Source organism: Haliotis asinina, chromosome 4 (genome assembly GCF_037392515.1).
Source record: "Haliotis asinina isolate JCU_RB_2024 chromosome 4, JCU_Hal_asi_v2, whole genome shotgun sequence".
In the NCBI taxonomy this organism is placed as follows: Eukaryota; Metazoa; Mollusca; class Gastropoda; order Lepetellida; family Haliotidae; genus Haliotis; species Haliotis asinina.
The window spans coordinates 35655823-35668416 of record NC_090283.1 but is presented as its reverse complement, the minus strand read 5'-3'; the positions used below and the strand labels follow the sequence as shown (position 1 = coordinate 35668416).

The 12594-nt window shown below is 39.4% G+C and overlaps 1 protein-coding gene across 2 annotated transcripts in view; it reads right to left on the bottom strand.

Moving 5' to 3' along the window:
• The window catches only part of LOC137282463 (uncharacterized protein CXorf58-like), a 37876-nt gene that overhangs the window by 23142 nt on the left and 2140 nt on the right, over window positions 1–12594 (bottom strand). For both annotated transcript variants that reach the window (XM_067814220.1, XM_067814219.1), the window contains 3 exons: window positions 11072–11383; window positions 2256–2355; window positions 559–653 (listed from right to left, as the gene is read on the bottom strand). In XM_067814220.1, the coding sequence (XP_067670321.1) occupies window positions 559–653; window positions 2256–2355; window positions 11072–11379 (503 nt within the window). In that variant the 5' untranslated portion in view covers window positions 11380–11383. The remainder of the gene's footprint in view (window positions 1–558; window positions 654–2255; window positions 2356–11071; window positions 11384–12594) is intronic.

Here is a 12594-nt window from a genome sequence, read left to right as displayed (position 1 = left end):
ATCATGTCAACTCAATGTTTATTGTTCCCAGTGACTCAGAGGCCAGTTACGTAAACATCACTAGGGGGTGCTGTCACAGTTTGTGAACATGATTTACCGTGTCCAGACAGTGAAGCAATTTACTGTTTATTTTACTGATTTGTTACAGCTATTTAGCGTCTGGTTCCAGAAACCGAATTTCTGGATTAGTGAGGCAAATTATATAGGCATTGATTGGTAACAAGCTGAAATCGTCCGGGAGACGAGACATCTGGATTATTGCGTCCGGACTAACGAGGCTTCACTGTATTCATTTTGAATTATTAAGAACCATTTTATAAAAGGAACAAGAGAAACATAAATATATAGATTGAGGATTCTAATTATTCTAATTATAACATATGTCACAGCTTGCAACATGCTCTTCAGCAATGTGGGGAACCTGCACGGCACCCTGGCCACTCACTACACATGCTCAATTTGAAGTTGTTGATTCTGAAAGTTGAGATGTGCAGTCCTGCTTCCATTAGATTTAAGAAACTGGGAGTTACCATTCCCCTGAAAATGCTTGATACTTACCGAAATCGAACTTTTATCTGTAAACTTTTGTCTTTCAGGAACACAGCCTCTTTTGGGCACACCTTGCGAAGAATTTCATGTGACAGTGAATTTTCCTGTTAAAAATAGATTTACATTCTATGTTTACATGGAATGAATGAAGGGTTAATGAATGAAGGATCAATGAATGAAGGGTTACAAGACACTTGTGACAATCATGTGGTAGGGAGTTTCCAGCAGTCACTGAGTTATCCTCAAAATTCATGCATATTTCACCTAGGCAAAAATAGTAAATTTTGTTTCCTTTTTTTTTGCCTTGAAATGTTGATGATTACATTTATAGTATCCTGATTATACAAAACATAAATTAGAACAGCTTAACCACATTTCATTTTTCATATTTCACCCTATAAATTTATATTAGAAATTTCATGAAACTGCATCACTATGGGTAAGAAATATGTAATGACATTTTGAAAAGAAAAAAAATTAAAGATGATATTCATTTAATGTACATATTTATTAAAACATCTAGTTATACAATATAACATGGGGTTAACAAGCCAAACAATTTGTTTCATTTCTGATTTGTAATTATGTAGCCAAAAATTCAAAATGAATATGAATTATATTATGCTTACTTGAAGCTTTACTACTAAACATACTTGCACTACAAATTCCAGACATAGATAGATAAATCAATTTTAATTAGATCAGGGAAATTATAATGTTATAGTATAGACATTGGCATTAACTGTTTGAAGCAAAATTGGGTGGTTTAGGTTTTTTAAATAAATATATCTTTTTCCTAATCTGCTACAATAAATTGTAGAATAAACAGAGAAAAAATGGTTACCATAAAAATATATTCGTTTTCACTTGTGTTTTTCAGGTGCAACCATATAACATATATATGCAGAAATTTTGAGAATGACTCAACTACATCTGCTAAATAAACTTTAATATATGAAATGAATCCATATTTTGGGATCTGAAGATACATATATTTTTATCCTGGAAAGATGTTACTAATGTCTTTCCCTTAACATTGCTAATGGTCTCTAGGGCTTGACAGCAAGCAAACAGCAAGCAATCCAGTGTCTGAAGATGCTGGTCACTAGACCTCTAACACAGCTGGCCAACTAGTGTCTGAAGATGCTAGTCACTAGACCTCCACCACAGTTGGAGAAATAGTGTCTGAAGATGCTAGTCACTAGACCTCCAACACAGCTGACCAACTAGTGACTGAAGATGCTAGTCACTAGACCTCCAACACAGCTGACCAACTAGTGACTGAAGATGCTGGTCACAAGACCTCCAACACAGCTGACCAACTAGTGACTGAAGATGCTGGTCACAAGATCTCCAATACAGCTGACCAACTAGTGCCTGAAGATGCTGGTCACAAGACCTCCAACACAGCTGACCAACTAGTGACTGAAGATGCTAGTCACTAGACCTCCAACACAGCTGGAGAAATAGTGTCTGAAGATGGTAGTCACTAGACTTCCAACACAGCTGGAGAAATAGTGCCTGAAGATGCTAGTCACTAAACTTCTAACATATCTGGCCAACTAGTGTCTGAAGATGCTGGACACCAGACCTCCAACACAGCTGGCCAACTAGTGTCTGAAGATACTACTCACCAAACCTCCAACACACCTTGATCACTTGTGTGTAAACAATATCAAGTTTTCAAGAAAATGTTGAATACTAACTGCTGCACAGATTGAGTGCTTGAGAAGACAAAACATCTGACGGTCTCGAAAGGCTATCCATGCTCGCTCTATAATAGATGCTGCTGCCTGTCGAATTAACCTGAAAGCAAACAATAGAAAGTAATGTCCATACCTTTCTAACATTTGGATTAGAATTCATATTTAACTAAGAATATGATACCAAATTACAGAATCATTTTCATCTGCATCACCGAGATCCTGTCACACTTGATACTGTTATCAGTGCTTACAGTTGTAGAGAACTGCTATGAGATGCACTTCTTAAGTAACATGAGATCATTTTGCTTTAGTTGAAGTCAGATCAGTGGATTAGTAATTATTTCCAATCATGCAACCCACTCTCATCAAATGTCCAGGTCACTGTCAATCAGTAAACCAGTATAAAGCAATACTTGCTTTAATTATCTGAGTATAGCCTCAAATCTGGTGATTAAATAACATATTCATTAAGATACATTCAAATTGTTTTATAAAGTCTTATTATATGCTGTGTATTCTCAATCACTTCAGAATTCTTTGGCATTAGTAAAAAGCAGTTCAGCTCTTTGTAACTTCAATTACTGTCATATTGAGATCTTGCTCTGCATAGCAGTGGGGAAGACAGAGTTGATGGCTGTGAAAGAAGACGATATGGTGGAACCTTTCAGTTTCCCTCAAATGTGAACTCAGCAGTTGTCTGTGTTGATGAAGTAGTCAAGGTAGAAACACAGTGCACTGTGCAATCAAACATTGTCCTCTTGCTATCATAGTGGTAAGAAATGGATGTAAGGTGAGCCTTTGGCAACTCTCTTAGGGTAACTTTCGACTACAAGTGACCTCTGATTATGCATCAAGCATGCAGATGAATATCTCTGGAGTTGTTTTGAAAGTGGATGGGTCATTAAGTCATCTCTCTATTATATTATACTGGTATTAGAGACAGAGAGTATTTGTCTGCAAGTCTTATGAAGCAAACCAACTTCCTGCTGGACAAGAGAGTGCGACCGCATGCAGACAAATATTTTTGGTTGACAAACTTCTAGTGTAGCACTTGCAGGAAGTCTGTTGGAAGGCAAGCAAAAGCATTTAGACCCTCACAGTGTACTGCCAGAGTGCCATGATCAAATGTTAGTGGGTCTGGTGTCACAGATACAAACATCAGCAGATAAATGCTGAATCAAGTTTGCAGTACTGATTGTCAGGCAGATGGAGTCACCATTCAGGTGGCAATGGACAATCTCTAGAGCACTGTAATGATGAATTCAACTCCTGGAATGTGTCTGTGTCTGTTGAAGATTGTCATTGAAGACTGTCTGTCAGTTGAAAGAATTGGATAGTGAGACTTGGATACTTTCTTGAACCCATTCTGTTGATGCCCATGTCTACCGTGACGCTGTCTGACTGATTCAATCAAAAACACCAGAACAGTGTGATACTGCAGGGATTGATCCATTATTGGCCACTCATTGATTGAGAAACTGAGTGCTCCAGCAATTAAGAATGCGTCAAGATGACTCCATTCCAGCTCTATCAATCACCACAGAAGATACTCATTGAGAGATGATGATGGGCAAATCTAGAAACAGACACAGGAACACTTGAAGCAGTTGTAACTGTGATGGTCTCCTGAAAGTATGAATTTGGTCCGATATTAAAAGGACTCACATGCACTTGCTACTGTCACATTGTGTGAATGCCTGTGGAATTTGTCTCTGTATTTTCCCCCATCTGTCTGAGGGCTGAACATCTTACTCAGTCAAAAGTGTCAGTCACTGAACCAATGAAGTCAAGCAGATGAGCTTGTTGAGGCCTAAACACTATTGATGGGGAGGTTCAGACATCAAAGGCAGACTTGCAGACATTGTTGCAGACACTTCCACTCCTGGAACTTGTCAACAGAGATAGACAAAGTGATTGAAGCTGAAAGGGAGATATGGAGTCTTGTGCTTGCATCTTCTGTAACTAAACTCCACCAAAACTTGAAACTGGATACATTGAACATAACAAGGGGACATGCCAGACCAAGGTTGACAAAATAGTTCCAGCATAAAGTAATCATCCCATGGTCACCTATTGTATTGATGGAAGCATATGACCAAAAAAGGGAAGATCTGGTGATTTCTCCCTGGATATATGCCTGATAATAAGCAGTAGCATTAGCCACAGTCATGCTGATTGCCTCTGTGGCTAACAAGATAAAGTTGAAGGTGACACCTGTCAACAATCCACATTTGGAAGGATCCACAGTCTCAATACTACCAAGTCTTGTTGCCCATACAGGCATTACAAAGGAACACGAGCAGAAAACATCACAGACAAAATGATGTATCAACAACCGAGATTGTCTAACACTGGGGGAATCTGCCATCCTAAAAGGATTGAAAAACTTCGAAGATTGCTGAAGCTGACAGAGACAGGATGGAACAACCATAGTAAGGGATTAATGAACAGGAGGGTCTACCAAAATCACCACTCCATGTGGAATCAACAGGACAGGTGTTTGAGGATTGGACATTGTGATGACTGCCACAATGAAGAGATGAACATCCACACTGAGTAGTGTCTCTGAAGGATTATCTTGGATGGTTGTCATTGAAACAAGAGGCCTTCATTTAGGTGGGCTTGGATTTCTTTCTAGTACGTGGGACATGTAAATGTCTGTCTCTGGTCTGATGACAGTATGAATTCCAATGGAATGCAAATTTGTTATCATCCTGCAGATTTCAGGAGTGACAAATAAATTGTTCAGCTGCATATCTCTCAGCAGTGGTTGGTAGATCAGTGAGGCTCGTGAGACAACAAAGTCTATCTATCTATGTCTGTCTCTGGTCTGTCTATGGTCATCCTAGTCTCTATGTAGCACTGAATAGGTCTCACAACCATGATACTGTGGATTCCGGAGACTTTGGCAACAGCAAGGTATGTCGGACCCTATCTGCAACATCTCAGTGGAGCTTTTCTCACTTCAGCTGTTAACTGTGGCATATTTCTGTTATTCTGTGTATGGTATCATGTATACTGGTCTCTCTTCATACCCTATAGAATCAGCTACGTTTTGGCAACTGACATTCATGTGTAAACAGAAATGGAAAAATGTTACTTTGCAAGCAAAAATGTTAACAAGGATAATTTCAGATGTTCATAAAAACCCTTTCACAATATCAAAGACATGTTTTTACTTATTTTCACCTATGAAGATCAGCAGAAAATGGCTTTAAAGACCAGAATCACACAAATGATTCATGTATAATTGTACACACTCTCTAACAGTTGTTTCTTGCTTTAATAGGTGAACAATGGTGACATCTAATGTTTTATCAATGTCTTCAACCTTACTTGTAGACATCTAAATCACTGTTATTGGCTTATTTTGACATGGTTGAAAATAGGACAATTTAACTCTTCTGAAAAAGATGCATTTCACCTAAATTTAAAGGTCACATGCAACCAAAAAATCAAACATTATTAAAACACATTTATCACTTATTCATGACATATAATATACATTGCTGCTTTAAAAAAAACGAATAAACAAAATTATAAACGTACAATCGCAATTCAAAAGTGCAATATTTTGTACTTGGGCTCACTTCCCTCGAAACGAAGCCTGCGGGAGACCGAACCCAGTCATAGAGGGTGGATATGCACTCAAGTGTAACAACGGTTTCCGATTGGCTGTTTCATTTGCTGATATGCTGAGGGTTCGTTATGTGTACAGAAAGATGATCTGTTTGATGGGCATTTTAGAAGTATAGCCAGTAACAAGAAAGTAAGATTCTGTATGGATAACAACTTCTTTTTGTGTACTTGATGCGTCGTTTCAGTGTGGATTCATATACTGTTGTCAAACAAAATCATATACACTAAAAGAAGTCGTTATCCATGAAGAATGTACAGAGAGATGTTGGGTTTGGAAAATACATGTTCTCTGAATTTGCGCTCGATCCAATTAAAAATCATGTCAATAGAGATGGTCAACTACTGCGTGGCTGGAATCTGTCATTTGTCCAAGTACAAAGCAAGACTTGAAACTGACAAGAGTTTGCACCAGTTTCCGTCAGATCCAGTCATCCGAAAAAAATGAATGTAGTATGTTTGCAACCCACAGACATAAAAACATGTCATGTGTATCACACGTGCCTAATTACATAATATGGCAGACACGGGACTCGGGTGCACGAGTCATAATTCAACTTATTTTCTTTATGTCGTATAGTCTGATAGGTGTTAAGTTCAAATTGCACATGGTCAATGATTGAAGCTGTGTATTGCATATTGTCTTTAGCAGACAGGCAGGCAGACATATAGGTGTGAATAAACCAGACACTGAGCTTTCTCTGTGACAGAGACTGCTTACCACAATTAACAATTTTTTTTTACGTAACGAGAAGATTATTTAATTGTGTGTGTACACAACCAAGATTAGACTACTGCTCACAACCTCAGACACTGGGCATGCATACTGTTTCGAGCTCCGCGAACCTATTCACTGCGCATGCGTCACCGGCGCAGCGCAGCACAGCTGTTGAAACCAGTTTTCCCCCCAGCGCTGGGGGGAATTTAGTGAAACGTTTGAACTCCGATTTCGCGGGCTTTTTTTTCATCGCGTTTTTTTCAACTTTATAGGTTGAATTGGCATTTTTTATGATTTGTTTCGGTAAATGCATACCGAAAGGTACCAGAATCCGCAAAGTTGTGTTTTACGTTGCATGTGACCTTTAAATACATTTGAGAAAGTGTTTTTGTAATTTGAGACAAGCTGTGCTGTTAACTTTTCTTGGAAACTGGTACCGTTCAACATACCTGAGCTAATATTTAAATAATTATAGAAAATTAATACAAATCTGCAGAGGTTATGAATTCTTTGAAGAAAGTCCTCCTTGGGGTACAGCCACACACCTTCATTCATTCTCTCTGATTTGTTCAGCAAAAGTGGGTTGTGAGGTTGACAGCTAGAGTCACCTGCTCTTGGCTATATCTGGCCCCAGACACAACAGTGAAAACACATAATAAACAACACTACACTAGTGTAAAATGAATAATTATTTATTAATTCATTATTAATTTATTAATTTCACTTAAACTTGATCATCATGTTGTGATTCATGGTCAGTTTTACTTTCACTTTCGGAAATACTGCCTCAAATCGGTCTGTTTGTGCTCGGAAAATCGCCAATGTAGCGCAACATCCTGTCTCATTGCCTCTAAGCTCAAAAGAGGCTGCAACATTCTCTCATTGTTATGGTATGCAAATTGTCTCATTATTTGTAACATGTTCATCATTTCAACATGAGACACATCTGACATTGTTTCATCATCAACATCAGCCGGTTCATCGTCATTGTCATCTGACACACACTCGCTTGCAGTTCCACGATGCGACTCCACCATGTCATGCTCCCAATCATCATCACACATGCTTTCTGTGGGGAAAGTCGAAACTGTGGTCTCAGACCAAGCGAGGTTTATCCAGCGTGCTGCATTTAGGAAAGTCACTGACGCGTCAAGAGAACTTTTAGCATGTGTCTTCGATACCTTGCCTTGAACGCACATATTATCCCTTGGTCGAGTGGTTGCAACACAGAAGTTGTATTAGGGGGAAGAAACTTCACATCCACATTGCTATAATCTAACTCACGTCCATGCAAAGGCACATTATCTATGAATAAAAGAATCTTCCTTCTTTGCTTCCTCATTTGCCGATTCAATTCTCCTAACCAGCTGTCAAACAATGTCTTGTTCATCCAAGCTTTTTTATTGGCTGCCCATGTCACGGGGAGGGACTTAACATTCTTGAAACACCTGGGATGTTCCACTTTACCGATCACAAGCAGCTTAAGTTTCTCACCGGTAGCACTTCAACATAATAGAACAGTCAGTCGCTCCTTTGAAACTTTGCCGCCTTTTGATGCATGTTGTTTATTTCACAGGGTCTTGTCAGGCAGTTCATGGTAAAACAATCCTGTCTCATCACAATTAAAAATGTCCTCCATGTGATAATCTCCGATGATGGTTGGGAGGCGGTCCTTATAGCCGGCATTCACATCACTGTCAACGCACGCACTTTCTCCACTAACAGTAACCTGTTTCACATTGTAGCGTTGTTTCCAACAAGAAAAGGATCCATCAGATGCCTTGAAATCAGTCACACCAAGGTCAGTCGCAAACTGTAAAGCTTTCTCCTTCAATATTGGTCCGGACAGTGGCATATTCTTACTTCGTACACGTGAAAACCATTCGTGGAGCATCTTGCAGATGTTGTCATATTTTCAATTGTGCCTTCGCTTGGTTTCTGCATTTACAGTTTTGGTACCGCGTATAAGCCGAATTTTGAGGAAAAAAAAAGCAGTCTGTAGAAGGGGTTCGGCTTATCAATGAGATATAATTTGTCCTTCTGTGAAGAAGAAGTTAGTTGAGAAAAAACACACCAGGCCGTTATTCCGGGTGGCTGCACATCTCTGCTCCAACCACTAGATGTTTCTCTGAACAAACCATTCAAGGTGAATGTAAGAAAGAAGTGGTCTGATTGGATGATCAATGGAGACCATACCTACACCAAGTCAAATGCAATGAGGAGGGCTCCCCTAAGCGAAGTGGCGAGGTGGGTTAAAGAATTGTGGCAGGAAATACCAACAGCCATGATTGTAAATTCCTTTTTGAAGTGTGAAATCTCAAGTAAGATGGACGGATCAGAGGATGATGATGCCCGAACAGAGAAAGGAAGATGAAGATGTGCTTGTGTGTGACAGTCTGCAGTACTAATACGATGACTTGACAAATGAGTCAGCATGGAAAGAACTGGCTGGTGAGGACAGCAAAACTGAATTCGAGGGTTTCTCAGCCGATGATTTGTAAATATTGTGGACTTACATGATGATTTGTGAATATTGTGGACTCATATGAATTGATACATGGACACAACGGCTGAAAATGTATATAATTGTGTATAATTGCAATACATATTATTTATTTATGTAAACATGCTTCACTAAATGCAATTTGAGACTTCAGTGTTTATTTCCTGTGGGTACTTTTAGTCTTGGGTTCACATTTCTATACTCACCGATTTGACAAAATGGCGTCCTGTCGTAAATGCATGCAGCGATTGCAGGGATATAAAAGGAAAACAAACACAGGTTTCCAGAATATACTGGTAATCTTTATTGTGTATGGCAGTACTTTCACTAAACTTACTTATGTTTTTATGCCCAAGATTTCGCAGCTCTGGTCTCTGTTGATGCAAGCTGTGATCGTTGGGATCGTGGACATACAAAGTAACACAAACAAAGGTTTCCAATCTTTATTCCCTCTGGCCATAGTGGGGGCTCGGCTTATGTATGAGAGATACGATCTTGGCATTGATTTTGAGGGTCAAGTTGGGGGGTCGACTTATCCACGGGGTCGGCTTATATGTGGTAATATACGGTAGTAGTCCCGTTTCCTTAAAATGTCCAACACTGTTTGCTTGCTGATTTTGTACTTTTCGGCAAGGTCTTTCTGTTTAACGGGAGGTGTCGATTCGGCATCTTCTATTAACTTGATCTTAGAAGCCAAGCTTAATGTCGCATATGCACGTCTTCGCTTTGGAGGTGGTTCAGCTATTTTACTACTGATGAAAAATAATCGAGACTGTTTTCGATTTATAATAAAATGACAGTGACACTGAGTGACACTGAGCTGAGTCCTCTTCTTTGAGTTGTTTTTTTACTGATTAACCTGATAATCCGCTTGAAGTCGGGGACCCCTAATTAGGCCACTCACTCCACCTCCGGCAGGAAGTCCAACGTAATCAGCGTGTTTTCATAGTCAATTGCCATGTCGGACCGAGATTCTAGTCTGAATTCCGAATTATACCGAGTCTGAATTATTCAGAGTTTGTGTAATGATAACTTAACTAAGTTCTGCCGGGACCACCACTAAGGTCCGAATTGTAAAGAAAAACGATTTACCCAAGGTCCAAATTTGACAGATTCCACTGTAGTTACAAATGATTTTGAATGGACATAAAAATACTTATATGTACCCCAAGGAGGACTTTGGTTACAAGAGGTAAAAGGCGGCAGGCACCAACCCAGCTGAGTCAACACCTGGCTGTGACCAGGTGATCCCCAATGGCAATCAAGGTGTAGACTCGTTAAATTCTGGGGAGTTGAACATCATATCCTCTCCCATCGAGTAGTGATGGCTGAGTTAAGGAAGATCAAACTGTGACCAGCTAACGGACAGGAGGGGTTGATTACCTCACTAACATGTGAGGGTAATATGCAAAATTGGATCTCTGCAAACTGACACTGAGTGAAAGCTTCACCGGGAAAGTGAAAGGCCGCTGGGTTGGGGCCATCTAAAGGGACGACTACCTGCGGCAACACTGCAGTGACAGCATGCCTGCCGCAGGGACGAACCACGAAGAAGCCTAAGCTCCCCCAACTGCTGCTGACCCCCATCCTCCTCCATAGCTTCCTCCTCCCACAAGTCCAGGAAGGAGCTCTCGATATCATTTACTTAGAGTTACCTCCAATGATCCTGTGCGAGTGCCTACTGAAGCAGGATTTATTGATGGACCTGCGCCAGTGAGCTGGACTGTAGCGAAGTCAAGGATCAGGTCAGACACAGCTGTACTTGCGAAGAGGCCATGACCAAAGCTCAAGTTTTTGTTTTGTAAATGTTTAATTACAAAATATAGTTATATCTGTCATAGGATTTTTAATGGACATAAAAATGCTTGTATGTACCCCAAGGAGGACTTCTGAAAAAGAATGTGTGAAGTTACAGAACTTTAAGACATATGGTAACATAAATAGTTCGTCAGAACTTACTCTCTCTGATTGTGTGCTCCATGTCTGAGGCTCTGTATAGGGGAGGGGGACAAAGTTTTTGCACTTGTTGGTGTAGGGGCTGGTCGGTTGTGTACATACTCTCTGCCCTCAAGAGAAGCTGAAAACTTGCTTTCATGGAATTTAGGAGTCAGTGGTGTGAGTTTCCCATCACCAGTTGAGGCTCGATCTGGACTTCTACTCTTGTTGTATCCATCACCAGAACTTGCAGAAGGCAACTTGACACTGATGGATGTGCGACTAGTCACACTCTTTTGTTCACTTCTTCTTGATTCAGGACTCTCAGACATCTTTCTAGCACAAGAAAATATAACATGTCAACCAAAGACAAATCATCCTTTATCATAACATTGATAAATGGATTATTTGATTGATGGAAGAGACATAATATTCAGTATTTAACAGTGACTTAACTTCTTTAAGGTAAATTAAATGGACAGATTCTCTGTTGCTTATCACAATCAAGAAGTCTTCTCCTAAAAAGGGAAATGAAATGGGGAATATCGCCAACATCCTGACTATACCATACATATCCGAAGCCATGAGCATTTAAAAGATATTTAACCACCCAAGTCACTCAACCAGCTAAATCTAATTTCTCCATAAGTAAATAACACTGCTTAGGGTAACGATCCTCAGGCATCCTTAACAATTTGCACCAATACACATGATGCACCTTTGGTAGTATTCCACATAAATATTTGATCTACCACATTCTGCTAAAATACCATTACTGGAGACATGTTTTCCAAATACAGAAATTAGTATGAAATATTTCGATCGATTTCCTTTCCTCAAATCCCCATATTTTGGAACCATATACTAACGCTGGTTTAAATTTGCAATCAAATAATTTGAACATTAACTTTACAGGCATGTTAGGATGTTTATTAAATAATAGCTTCAAAGAGAAAAGTGCCTTACTGGCCTTACCTACTAGAGTTTGTGTGCACTTTGTCCAAGACAACCGAGTAGAAAATAGAATACCAAGGTAATTATAGTATGTTGATGTTTTGATTGGAATATCATTGTAAAACCATTTTTCATAGGAACGAAGGAAACCACCATTGAGAAATACCAAAACCTCTGTCTTATCCATACTAACCTCAAGACCCCAAGAGCTACAGTAGTTATGTAAAATATTTATCTTTTTCTGCAATCCTAAGACAGTATCATCAAATAAATTAATATCATCGGCGTAATCCGACAAAGATACCCATTAGACCTGAATCCTGCAGCATGACCTGAAATTCTGTTATAAACATCGCAAAGAGAAACGGGCTTAAAAAACAACCCTGATGTACACCACTTAATGACTTGAAATATCTACCAATTGACAAATGGGAATGGCAGACTGACACCAAAATTTTGGAATATATATCCCTTAGAACTGAGATTAAGTTGCCTCTTATCCTTTGCATGAATAGTGAGTACCAAAGTAGTGTCCTGTAAACGGAATCGAAACAGTTTATTCTGTAATTTACAAGAGAGAAACAAATCCTTCA